The sequence below is a fragment of the Cannabis sativa genome, chromosome 4, assembly GCF_029168945.1.
Source record: "Cannabis sativa cultivar Pink pepper isolate KNU-18-1 chromosome 4, ASM2916894v1, whole genome shotgun sequence".
NCBI classification, from domain to species: Eukaryota; Viridiplantae; Streptophyta; class Magnoliopsida; order Rosales; family Cannabaceae; genus Cannabis; species Cannabis sativa.
This window is the reverse complement of record NC_083604.1, coordinates 51,383,208-51,397,238: the sequence shown is the minus strand read 5'-3', so window position 1 is coordinate 51,397,238 and position 14,031 is coordinate 51,383,208. Positions and strand designations below refer to the sequence as shown.

The window sequence follows — 14,031 nt, the reverse complement described above, 5'->3', positions numbered from 1 at the left end:
ATATGCCACCATTTGGTGCTCCTAACATGTCATTGAGAGAGGCTACATTGAGTTCAAAAGCTACTCCTCTAAGTGTTCCTCTAACACCTAAAGGTTCTAAGGTAGGTTTAATGCAAGCATAAAAACCTTGAACTAGCCTAGGATACAATGGAGTATTAATTTGAATAAAAGATGTCCATCCTAGGGTATCAAAATGATGACTAAAATCAACACAATCAAGGCTAGGGAGATCACAAATTTTACCTTTGAGAATTTTCCTAGAAGAGAAATCATTGACAAACTTGTTGTGATCTTCATCATTGAAGAAGAGAGTGGGCTCTTGCCTTGCTTTTGCCCTTATTTCCCTTTGTTGAATTGCACTAGCCATTCTCTTGGGAGCTCTTGATGAGGAAGCCATTGAAGAACACACTTCTCTTTTTTTTTTTAATTATTGGAAGATGAGAGTGAGGCTTTGAAAGAGAGAATTTTAGAGAAAAAGAGATGATGGCTGCTGTATTAGGGTTGAAAAAACTGAATGGGGGAGGAAAAATTCGGTGGTAGGGTTTAAAAAGGGAAAAAATCGCATTAAAAAGACAAAACTGCCCCTTTTGCTGATCCTGTGCCATCCGGAATTCCGGATGGTACAACCGGAATTCCGGTTGGTACAGGACCAGAAAAAAAAGTTCCTAAAAATGTGCTAAAAAATCCAATTTTGACCCAAATGACCCCAAACCAATTCTAATACCTTTAATATGATAAAACAAAATTGCTCAAACAAGAAAATCTGAAAAATAATGAAAAATGACGATTTACGGTAAGTTTTTCGAAAATTGCCAAGAAAACTAGAACCGTACCAAAAATGAGTTTTATGCAACGAAATTGAAAAATTCTTTTTCCAGCAGTTTTATAAAATAAAATGTGAGGTGTAAAAACTTACGGAATCGAAAAATGTTGAAAAATGAGAGAGTTTGGCGAAAAACACTCTTTTAGGCCTAAAAATCTAAAAATTCAACAAGTGAGGTACCAAAAATTTGTTTCATGCAAATTTCAATCAAGGCAAACCTATAGGCATACTAAATACATTCAATTTCACATATTCAAGCATATAGACACATAAGAAAATCAAATATGCAAAAATTCACATGTTCACTTGTTTAAAGACAATTCCAAAGATCACCAAAAATCCACATTTTGACCTATAATTTTAAGTTTTTCAACAAGGATAGTTCATATAGGTCAAGTATCAATAAATTTTCTCATCTATGCATATAAATCTCATTAATATCATATTTGGAACAATTATGCATAAATAAGTAAGTAAAGAGATATGAAATTTTTCATAGCTAGCAAACCTTATATTTCATTTAAGTTGGTCATGCCTAGCTCTCTTCTAATGAAACTAAATCTCTCATCACTAAGAGGCTTGGTGAATATATCCGCTAATTGGAATTCGGTGCTTACAAAGTCTAGCATAATATCACCTCTTTGGATATGATCTCTAAGGAAGTGGTGCCTTATGTCAATATGCTTGGCTCTAGAATGCAATATTGGATTCTTAGAGAGGTTAATGGCACTAGTGTTATCACACTTTATGGGTGTACATTCAAAATCAATATCAAAATCCTTAAGAGTTTGTTTCATCCAAAGTATTTGTGCACAACAACTACCCGCGGCTATATATTCGGCTTCGGTTGTGGATAGAGCTACCGAGTTTTGTTTCTTGCTAAACCATGACACTAAGGAATTTCCTAGAAAGTGACAAGTTCCACTAGTACTTTTTCTATCCGTCTTACAACCGGCAAAGTCGGCATCCGAGTAGCTAACTATTTCAAAGTTTGAGTTCTTGGGGTACCAAAGTCCTAGATTCATTGTGCCTATCAAGTATCTAAATATTCTTTTAACGACACTCAAGTGGGATTCTTTAGGACAAGATTGGTACCTAGCACAATGACCAACACTAAACAAAATATCCGGTCTACTAGCGGTTAAATATAATAAAGAGCCAATCATACCTCGATACTTGGTGATGTCCACATTCTTACCGCTTTCATCTTTGTCCATCTTTATGGATGTGCTCATGGGTGTATTCATGGACTTTGCATTTGCCAAGTCAAACTTTTGAAGAAGATCCTTGATGTACTTAGTTTGACCTATGAATATGCCATCCTTTTGTTGCTTGATTTGAAGTCCAAGAAAAAAATTGAGTTCTCCCATCATGCTCATCTCAAACTCACTATGCATACACTTAGAAAATTCTTCACAAAGAGCATCATTAGTAGCACCAAAAATAATATCATCAACATAAATTTGTACTATAATAATGTCTTTGGATTTTCTTTTTATAAAAAGTGTATTATCCGCTTTACCCATTGAAAAACCATTTGAAATAAGAAAAGTGCTTAATCTTTCATACCAAGCTCTAGGAGCTTGCTTTAAACCATATAAAGCCTTTTTCAATTTGTAAACATGGTTAGGGTATTTATGATTTTGAAAACCGGGTGGTTGAGAGACATAAACCTCTTCCATAATGTACCCATTTAAGAATGCACTCTTTACATCCATTTGATACAAGATAAAATTCTTGTGGCATGCAAAAGCTAACAACATTCTAATGGACTCAAGTCTTGCTACCGGGGCAAAGGTTTCCTCATAATCAATTCCTTCTTCTTGATTGTAACCTTGGGCCACTAATCTAGCCTTGTTACGCACAATGACCCCATGCTCATCTACCTTATTTCTATAGACCCATTTTGTTCCAATCACCGATTGATGTGACGGTCTTGGAACTAACTCCCAAACATTATTTCTTATAAATTGATTTATTTCTTCTTGCATAGCTAGAAGCCAAAATTCATCAACTTCGGCCTCTTTAAAATTCTTTGGTTCAATTTGAGAAATAAAAGCAATGAAATTACACAAGTTTCTAAGGGAGTTTCTAGTAGTGACACCTTGAGAAGGATCACCTAGAATTTGGTCTATAGGATGAGCACTTTTGAATTTCCACTCATGTGGAAGGTTAGAGTTCATACCTTGGCTTTCATTTACCTTTTCCACGGGTGGTTCCTCTTTGGGAGTTTGTGAAGGAGCATTGGAAGTCTCTCCAATTTCGAGATTTTGAACCTCATCTCCCAAACCTACAACATCATCATCTAAACTTTTGCTTGTAGGCGGGTTAGTCTCATCAAAAGCAACATGAATAGATTCTTCAACAACATTAGTTCTTTTGTTATAAATTCTATAAGCTTTACTATGTGTTGAATACCCTATAAAAATTCCAACATCGGATTTAGCATCAAATTTTCCAAGGTTGTCCTTGGTGTTTAAAATGTAACATTTGCATCCAAAAACTTTAAAATAGCCAATGTTGGGTTTTCTTCCTTTCCAAAGCTCATAAGGGGTTTTATTCATGTTAAGCCTAATGAAAACACGATTCAAAATATAGCAAGAGGTATTGACGGCCTCGGCCCAAAAATATTTTGGTAATGAAATTTCATTTAGCATTGACCTAGCCATTTCTTGAATTGTTCTATTCTTCCTTTCGACAACTCCATTTGGAGTTCTTGGTGCCGAAAAGTTATGGTTAAAACCATGATCATCACAAAACAATTCTAAGGCATCATTGTCAAACTCACCACCATGGTCACTCCTAACGGAGGTAATAGAATATCCTTTTTCATTTTGCACATTTTTACAAAATTTGACAAAGTTTTCCAAAACATCACTTTTAAGAGTCAAGAAAATAACCCAAGTAAATCTTGAAAAATCATCAACAATTACAAATGCATAGTATTTACCACCAAGACTAGCAATTCTAGAAGGACCAAATAAATCAATATGAAGCAATTGCAAAGGTCTAAAAGAGTTGAAATTTCTTTCTTGGAATGAAAAGATGTTTTAATTTGTTTTCCAAATTGGCATGCATCACAAAGTTTATCTTTAACAAACGGAATAGATGGCAAACCAATAACAAGATCTTTTCTAACCAATTTTGAAATAGAATCCATACTAGCATGTCCTAATCTTCTATGCCACAACCAAGAATTATCATTCATAACGGTTAAACATTTATTTTTACTATCAAAAGAGTCAACATCAACAACATACACATTATCCTTCCTTACTCCAAGGAAAATAACTTCATTGGTTGAAACATTTTCAATGGAGCATTTTGAGGATTCAAACACAACACGAAAACCTATATCACATAATTGACTAATACTAAGTAAGTTATGTTTAAGATTATCAACAAGAAGCACATTTTTAATACATGGAGAGTATATGTTACCGATATCACCAATGCCCAAGATTTTTCCTTTTGAATTGTCTCCAAAAGTGACAAAGCCACTTTCCTTGCTTTTAAAGCTTGAAAATCTTGATGGATCACCGGTCATATGCTTTGAACATCCACTATCCAAGAACCATAAGCTTTGGCTCTTTCTTGTTGATTCCTACAAAAACAAATTCATTTGTTGGCTTTTGGTACCCATATAACTTTGGGTCCATTCATGTTAGTTCTAAAACCCTTTGGTACCCATTTAGTCTTGCCTAGATATGCAAATTTCTTTACATGACAATAGGAAATAGTATGACCATCTCGGTTACAATATGTGCATGTAAAGTGAGGTAGACTAGATGATTTCACAAAAAAGTTTCTCAAAAATTTTTGTTTCTTACTAGGATCATAACCAATACCATTTTTTGAAAAACCACATGATTGGTTTCCCACCATGAGATCATAGCCTTCCTTACCTCTAGTGAAGGTATATATGTCATTTTTTAGGCTTCTCAAATGGGCTTTCAAATCAATAATTTCTTTCTTATGTGAGGCACATGTAGCACATTGAGATTTAGCTATAAGTTCTTTTTCATTTATTTTCAAAATCTCAATTTCTTTTAAAATCATGTTGGTCTTCTCTCTAAGGGTTTGGTTTTTAACAAGCAATTTACCAAAATCATCAAATAGTTCCTTAAATGAATTAGACAACTCATCATATGACATATCTAAGTTATCATCATCATTTTCGCTATCACAATCATTTTGGTTAGAAATGCTTACCCCATCATCAAGTGCCATCATGCACATGTTTGCCACTTCATTCTTTCCTTCTTCTTCGGAGTCCTCTTCGTCACTATTGAGCCAATCCGCCAACATTGCCCTTCCTTTGTATTTGTTCTTCTTTCTCATTGGACAATCCATCTTCATATGTCCGGGCTTCTTGCACTCAAAGCAAATTGGTGGATCATCTTTGCTTTTTCTTTCTTTTGAGTCACTCCCTCTTTGTGGCTTCTTCCCAAAGTTCTTTTTGAATTTCATGAACTTTTTGTATTTCTTAGAGAAGAGTGCCAAGTCCTCCATGTCACTACATAAGCTTTCCTCATCTTCTTCACTAATGGCATGGGAGGATGAAGACTTGAATGCAATAGTCTTCTTTTTCTTCTCAACTTCCTCTTCTTCTTGAGCACTCATGAAAATTTCATGGTTCATGAGTGAGCCAATTAGTTCTTCCAAGGGAAGTGTTGAGAGATCCTTGGCTTCTTGAATGGCAACCACCTTTCCTTGATAAGCCTTGGTGAGACTTCTCAAAATCTTGGTCACCATATCCTTTTGAGTAAGTACCTTGCCAAGAGAGTTCAAACCATTAGTAATTGTAGTGAAGCGAGTATACATATTAGCAATGGTTTCATCCGATTTCATCTTAAAGTTCTCATATTGAGTGGAATAAATTTGAATTTTAGTTTCCTTCATAAAGCACTAGTTCCTTGATGAGTAACTTCAAGCATTTTCCACATATCATAAGCGGTAGAGGCTTGTTCAATATTTTTAAAAATATCTCTATCCAAACCACATATAAGAGCATATTTAGCTTTAGCATTTTTAGAAAGCATTTTCTTATCATTTTCATCATATGCTTCATAAGTCTTAATTACTTCAACACCATTTATGACATGTTTAACAACATAAGGACCACTAGATACAATATGCCACAAATCATAGTCAATAGATTGAAGGTAAGTTTCCATTCTAATTTTCCAATAAGGAAAATCTACTCCATTGAAGTATGGTGCTCTATTTGTGCTAAAACCTTCTAACATGTTATTTTGTGAATTACTTGGAAACGCCATGCTCTAGATTGTGAAATCTAATCAAATAATTTGAGCCCTTGCTCTGATACCAATTGTTAGCCCAAGATATGTTTCCAAGAGGGGGGGTGAATTGGAAATTTACACTAATTTCGGAAAATTAAAACTTTTAACACAAAATTATGCAATTAGTCAATTAATCAAGTAAAAGCAAGTAGTATGGCAAGCAATATATTAAGACAAATAATTAAACTTGTAAAGTAAAGAGTTTAAGGATTAGAAAATGCAAACTCTCGATTTTTACAAGGTTCGGTAGAACTATGCCACCTACGTCCTTGGTCTTCAAAGCTATGGACCTAGCTTTGAGTTCCAATATCGAGCCAAGTTAACGGGCTTGACTAACCCTTACAACCGGGAAATTTTCACCAAGGTATTTCCAAACCTCTTACAATAGTTTCGCACCCCCGAGGACTATTAACCTCTTTCTCGGATTGTTAAAGTGCCAATCTCACTATTTCCGGGTTGTTTACAAAACCGGTGCCAACCTCACCTCAATCACAATATGGAAATGTGTTTGATATACAAGCTAAAATCACTCTAGAAATATGATGATACAATGGAAACCTAGAGTGAAAAGCAAGCACACTTAAGATGAATAAAATCAAATTTTGGCTCAAAGTGTGTGAAAAGTGTTGGTTTGGATTTCAAACTTAGAAGCTCCTTAATCTCACTTAGATAGGTTAGATATATGTAATAAATGCTCAACCAACTTATTTTTTGAAAGAAAAATCGAGTTTATATAGTGTTTGATAAAAAACTAGCCGTTTATAGCCGTTAGCACGTTTCCCGAGGTGGGGTCAGCCATGAACCGGAAGTCCGGATGGGAACCGGAATTCCGGATTGATTACAACCGGAATTCCGGTTGCCATCCAGAATTCCGGATGACTGACCAGAGGCAAAAGTGCCATTTTTCGGGACTTAAACGCGCATAACTTCTTACTCGATTATCCGATTCCAGAAATTCCAACTTTGTTCTCTTAGTTAAACAAAATGTAATTTAGAAATTCAATCAAAAAAATTTTTGAACTATCGTGTGAGAAAACTTGTTGCACAAGTTAGTGAATGGGCCAAAATTCAAATTTATAAAAACTTAGTGTGCTATGCAAATCACTTTAACAAGACTAAAGTAGATTTATACCATTTAATTTTGAGTAGTCTTGATGTAGAAGATCCTCCTAGCTTGATTTGCATGTTTTTGATCCCAAGTTGATTTTTCCCGAGAGTTGACCTTGACTTTGACTTTGACTTTGACTTTGACTTTCGGGTTGACTTTTTGACTTTGGGATTTTGAAGACCTCTTTTGAATAGGGTCTTGAGTTGTTGATCCCTTGATGAATCTTTTGCTCTTGATATGCTTGTTGAGTCCATTTAGTGTTGCTTTTAAAAGTTTGGTAAAAATACCAAAATATTTATTTTCTCTTTTAAATTTGCTATAAAATCAATAAATCATTAGTAACAAATAATATTCAAATATTTGCTAATCATCAAAACAAGGAGATCGAAAAGTTTGAGTTAACAATATGCTAGAAGCTTTCACTAAGGGGAAGATTCGTCGGGTTCAACCTGAAATTGCAGAAATAATAGGCATCAAAGAAGCTTTAAGCTGGATTGCATATCATCCATGAGACCACGTTATTTTGGAAACAGATAGCTTGGTCTGTGTCCAAGCTATCCAAAGTAATTTTTCTATGATTTCTCAATTTGGTTTACATGTTCAAGATGTCCGTAATTTGCTTTTAGTTTTCCCATATATTGAGTTGTGTTTTGTTAAACGATCTGCAAACAAGTTGGCTTATTGCTTGGCAAGAGACTCTTATTTCTCTACAGGTTGTGTGCTTCAGTTGGAGGATTGTTCCGCTAAAGTACGTTCTATTGTTTTGAACGAAATTCTTAATTAATAAAGCTTTTGAGTTTTTTTTTTTAGTTTTTTATTATATAAATCAATATAAGTAATTTTTTAATATATATAAATGTAATTGGATTTGATCGATTTTTAATTGAATTTTGAGATTGACATCCAATAAACGATCCAATCTAATTAGAATCCAACTTTTAGCATCCAATCCAATCCAATTATAATTGGATATCTAATTTTTTGTAATTGGATTGGATTAGATCGGTTCGGTTCAATTGGATTGGATTGAATCTACCCTAATTAAAAATTAACATTTTTAACCCCTAAACTTTGACCTATACAAAATCTTGCCCCTTTTTATTAAAAAATTAATTTTAAAAATTATAATATTTTATTTTTAACGAGTAATATTCTATTAGTTCAAAAAAAATAATAAACAATTATTAAACAATTGGATAAAAATATTAAATTAATTAAAAAAATTATTAATTTTACTTAAAAGAATTCAAAATTTATTTTATTTATCACCTATCTTAAAAAATTAAACTGAAATTATTAAAAATCTAATAAATAACTTAAATAAATTAAAAATTTTAAAGAAAAAATCAAACTTAATATATTTATAAACTTATATCTTCACAAATAATGAAAAACAATTGAAAATTCAATAAAAATATAAAATTATTATGAAAAGAAGTTATAAATTAAACTATATATATTTTTTTTTTTTATATTTACTTAAATAAATCTACATTTTTCTGATAAAAATAAAATATACTCAAGTTTGTTTCCGTTAAATTTAATTTTTACAAATTAAATTTTTAATATCTAAATGAATTTTCTAATGAAAACTAAATAATTTTATATTGCTTAATTAGTTTTAAAATTTTAATTTATTTTTTTAATTTTTTGAACTTTCAAAATGATTTTTCTTAAGATCTAAATTAATTTTTAAGATTTACTAAAAAAATATTAATTTTTCTCACTTTTATTTTGAGGGGTACGATCTAAATTAATTTTTAACAAGCCGCATATTTTAATCGCTAAAAATTAATATTGTTCAAAATTTAAAGGGGAATTACCCCATATACTATTTTTATAATTTTTTTTTTTCAAATTTACAGTTTGAGTTTCTAAAGTGGTTGTAACGCTAGTTGCAATAGGGGTTTCTATACGATTTTTTGTTGCAATTTAAGTTGCAGTGTTAGTTGCAATTGGGTTTCTATGTAAAATTTCGTAAAAATACAAAAAAAAAAAATTGTTTTGATGTGTAAAAATAAAAAAGACCCAAATTTAAAAGGCAAAATTACTAATTATTCAAAAATTAAATTGAATGGAATGCCTAATCGAAACCAAACCTTTGCGGGGGCAAAACTTAGAGCAGCAATAATAGGGTAGACAATAGGCCCTTAAATGCTTGTGTGTGTGTGGCTGCCCAACTTCCATACCTTAATTTATTATAACACTTTTCTCCATTTCCGAAAAGAAAAAAGTCAGTAGAGAAAAACGCAACATGGCGTTACTTGCAATGGACCTTACTTTCTCTTCTGCTTCTCTTTCTTCTTCTTCCTACAATGCTGCTCCTCTACTATTTCCTTCTATTCGCCCATCCTCTCAATCCATTGTTCGATTCCCAGGCAAGTATTTCAAGCTTCTTCTCCAACCCCGCAAAATCAGTTCACATGATCACTGTTTTCATCATAACACGAATTGGGAATTGGGTTGTTTTTATTATGCCACCAAACTTCGCTTATTTTGCACTCTCATTTTTGTCTGGAAGTGTATTTACGATCACTTTTTCTTTTCTTTTTTCCTTTTTATCTTCTTGGGTGTTTAGTCCATGAGGTGGGATTCAGGGGGAAATGCAGAATTTCCAAGATAAGGTTCGCTCGCTGCTCTGCAAATGTTGGCCAAGTAAGATTCAGACATACGAATTCTATGACTTATCAAAATTTATTCTTTTCGAAACAATGATTTGGGTTTCATCAGATATAAAAATGTATTCTCTTTGTCGTAATAGGTTCTATTATTTATATTATAATATACATATAACAATGTAGAAGCCTGGTGTTGTGGAAAAGAAAAGCGTTTCGGTGGTTCTTCTGGCAGGTGGGAAGGGTAAACGGATGGGGGTAAGTCCTGCTCGTTTTCCTCTATGACCCATTTCACTTGAGACCTGTGTTATTGTATTAACTCAGTTCAATTCAATTTACTATTATATTCCATTTCCTGAAAATTGTTATTGTATCAGGAGAGATTAAGAAACATTTTATCACAAAATTAGAAGGGTCATACATTTGTCTTAACTCTCCACTGCTATTGTAGAAAAGCAGTTTCCTTTGAGCAAGGATGTCTTGTAATATAGTTGTTATATATTTCTGGTTATTTCCCATATGTCTCGTAAGTCCCTATTGCATGCAGGCTGTTGATTTCTCACCTACCATCGTATGGTTTTGTTATGTTGTACAATAGGCCAACATGCCAAAGCAGTATCTTCCACTTTTAGGGCAACCAATTGCACTGTATAGGTAAATTCACTGAAACTCAATTTTACTTTCAATTTGCACTAGTAGATGATACTTCAGCTTTCTTTTTACGAATTTCGAAATGAAGTCGTGTTCGTATGGTAATCCTGGCTTTAGTTTAACTTTTAAAAGTTAAAACTTCGGATTTGAAATAGTCAAGAGAAAAAAAATCAGCCAAACCATAAAACATGCAACAATTTTGTTGTGTAATGATTTCACATTGATATTTATCATTAAAATAATGAATCAAAATGTATCATTTGAGCTTTGAGTTTGGTCCAGCACACTAATGTTGTGAACGTAATGAGTTTTTATGACTTGTTGGAAGTAAAAGTAACTTTCTTAATTCTTTGTGGTATTTATCTAGATTCCATGGTCCTAGATGAGACGTGTTTAGATCATTGGCACACATGGTGCTTAATTAATACTAGGAATCTCTCAACACTACGAGATCCAAGGCTCAAACCTTGGTCTCATCTCAATTGTGCTTAATACCCAACTCCCCTCACCAGAAGACCAAACCTAGTGGCTTAGTTGAGACCTTTATAGTGTTTATACCATTTAGACAATTGTTGAGTTGTTCGCGCATTCTTTCTCCTTTTATTTTATTCATTTGTTATTGTGTTCTTGAGGATAATTCTGAGTTGTTTCCCTGCAGCTTCTACACTTTTTCTAAAATGATTGAAGTGACTGAAATTGTTGTAGTTTGTGATCCCTCTTACGAGGATATCTTTGAAGGTGCTCTCTCTCTCTCTCTCTCTCTCTCTCTCTCTCTCTCTCTCTCTCTCTCTCTCTCTCTCTCTCTCTCTCTGTAATTGGCTTCATATTCGTGACATGCATTTTCCTTAAAAGTAAAAAAGTATTTTCTTTTTATGTAAATTGGAGCTAAAGCCACTTAGCAACTTGTAATGTTTCAGATTCCAAAGTCAAGATCCATGTTGGACTTAAATTCGCTCTGCCTGGAAAGGAAAGACAGGATTCAGTTTATAGTGGACTTCAGGTGCATAATTTTTTGCTTTCCATATTCCTATTTTAAATTTGGCATTCTTTCCAAATATATTTTCGGTGGTCCATTTGTCAGATTAGTGTTTCTTTGTCCTGCTTTCTTTCTATTTGGATGTCACTTTAGCATAAGATACACCGATAACTACTTTATGTTTGTTTCCCTTATCTGGATATTATATTCATTTTTACCAGTTTAACATATAGTTCTGAATTGCATCTTAAGACGTGTACTAGTGGCTATATTATTTAATCTCTTGCAGTTGGTTATGTTGGTTTTATGCTTGGGGTATTCTACATTAAATGGCCTTTTAATAGTAGTGCTGCATATTCTTTTTACAGGCAATTGATCCAAACTCTAAGCTTGTGTGCATTCACGATTCTGCTAGACCTTTGGTAACAACAGAAGAAGTTAAAAAGGTGTGAGAACATATTTTATGCACTTTATAACTCATTGGATTAGTTTTAAGTTTATTCTGGTAATTTTTAATGTACAAGAACGTTATGAATCTTCAGTATCAAATCCTGCACCATCACTTTCTTTCTTCCTTCCTTGTCAAGTACATGCTAATAGTATTTGCATATTTTCCTGATTGATTCATGGAATTGTTTGACCATTACTTGTAAAATTTGCGTTGCATAGAAAAATCTTATTTTATGTGATGACAACCCAAATCAAATATGAGAAATGCTGCGTAAGAAACATGTCACGTCATATTCACTAAAGAATCACTCAGAGTATTCTGGAAAGTTCTTGGTTGCATTCGTGGAAATGCAAGCATGCTATGACACTATATCTGAGACATTCTCAGTTGCATCTGTGGATATGCAGGCATGTTGGGGGCACGTTTCAAAGTTAATTGAGAAGACTTACTGTCCATTTAATAAGCCAACTATAAGCATAAGAAATTATAATTATAATTATACATAATGCAAATTATCTCAAAACATTACTTCAAAGTTTGAACTTTGAATACATTCCGTGAATTATTCTGCTCTAAGAGGCTGAGTAAGTTTACTGGTTTGCATATTAGGTCATTGAAGATGGTTGGTTGCATGGAGCAGCTGTACTTGGTGTTCCTGTCAAAGCTACAATCAAAGAGGTAGTGAATGCATGTTAAACCCATGTTTATTTCCTTTATATGATTAGTTGTTTTAATTATTGGATTTAGGCCGATTTCAGTTTTGATATTATTATAAACGTGTTTCATTCAGGAGCAAGATCTAGCTCCTGCCTTTGAAATAACCATTTATGTCTACCTATCTTGTTTTATAGGCATTAATTGCATGAGTTCCATATTAAATGTAAAATCCCCTAATATTTTCACCTTGTTTATTTTGAAAGTTGTTTAATAATTATGGTGCAGGCAAACAATGCATCTTTTGTAACTAAAACGTTGGACAGGAAAAAACTTTGGGAAATGCAGACACCCCAGGTTTTTAATTTTAATTTTAAGTTTCTTTTCGTTTCTTTTTTGTTCTTTTCTTGCTTCATTTCGTAATTTAACATCACTTCAAATAATAATGATCGGTCAATGTTCATGGATGCCTATCAATTGTCTTGTACAGGTGATCAAACCCGAGTTGCTCAAGGAAGGATTTGAGCTTGTAAATAGGTAACCACTTACTCATCTTTTCACCACCTCATCAAAAAAAAAGTTAGATAATTGACTTCCACCATCTCAATTTAATTTCAAGCCTGAACAGTGAGGTTACTTTGGTTAGAAGAAATTCCTCATACACATTGTAAAATGACCAATGTACTTTCTCTTTAAATTTTGATATAGTATGCATTAAACTTGTCTACAGGGAAAATCTGGAAGTGACTGATGATGTGTCTATAGTGGAACACCTTGGACATCCTGTATATATAACGGAAGGTGCTTACACCAACATCAAGGTACTAAACTTTCACTTTTGTTGTTCATATGGAAGCTATAATTCTATAAAAAGTAATCAAGTTTAAAGTGGTCCCTTTCAAAATAAATATTTAAAGTGGTCAAATCTTTTGCAGGTTACTACTCCAGATGATTTATTGCTTGCGGAGAGAATATTGAGTATGAACTCTGTGAAGGCTGTTGCATAAATATTCATTTTTTGTTGTACTTTCACATTCTTTGTAATCTGAAAATAATAGTTATGAGGAAATATTTCTTGTGAAGTTTGCATCTATCTATAGCCAATATAAAATAATAACATTAAAGGGTATCATAGGACTTAAGTCTAACTACTAATGAGTAAAATGAAACAAATAGTACAAATATGTGACAGCATTTGTAGTTTTTTTTTTTTTTTTTTTTTTGATGAATGACAACATTTGTAGTTGATCTATATAAATTTTACCACCTATTGCTGATTATTTCTATGATATGCATGCTACTTTTAGGACTCTTCAAGTGAGAAATTTTATAAATGGCTCTTTCATTGGGGTCACAATGATCCGACAGTGGTTAGGGGAGTTCCATTTTGTGTCGTGGGTGAGCTGTGGAATTGTTTTTTAAGTAATTTGCGGCATAAATATTTAATTTT

General features: G+C 33.0%; 1 protein-coding gene across 1 annotated transcript; it reads left to right on the top strand.

Moving 5' to 3' along the window:
* Positions 1 to 9,415: 9,415 nt before the first annotated feature.
* Positions 9,416 to 13,663, top strand: LOC115714928 (2-C-methyl-D-erythritol 4-phosphate cytidylyltransferase, chloroplastic). The gene is made up of 12 exons (XM_030643687.2): positions 9,416 to 9,612; positions 9,813 to 9,889; positions 10,036 to 10,107; positions 10,448 to 10,503; positions 11,159 to 11,238; positions 11,418 to 11,500; positions 11,845 to 11,922; positions 12,537 to 12,605; positions 12,870 to 12,938; positions 13,072 to 13,118; positions 13,312 to 13,402; positions 13,517 to 13,663. The coding sequence occupies exons 1-12, from the start codon at positions 9,489 to 9,491 to the stop codon at positions 13,586 to 13,588; spliced, it is 918 nt and encodes a 305-aa protein (XP_030499547.2). The 5' UTR covers positions 9,416 to 9,488; the 3' UTR covers positions 13,589 to 13,663.
* The last annotated feature ends 368 nt before the right edge of the window (positions 13,664 to 14,031 follow it).

Bases quoted from the DNA above. Each gene is read 5' to 3' on its own strand.
- LOC115714928 (XM_030643687.2), top strand. From the start codon at position 9,489: ATGGCGTTACTTGCAATGGACCTTACTTTCTCTTCTGCTTCTCTTTCT. The intron at 12,606-12,869 runs GTAGTGAATGCA...ATTATGGTGCAG, and splicing joins TCAAAGCTACAATCAAAGAG to GCAAACAATGCATCTTTTGT. The intron at 13,119-13,311 runs GTAACCACTTAC...ACTTGTCTACAG, and splicing joins GGATTTGAGCTTGTAAATAG to GGAAAATCTGGAAGTGACTG.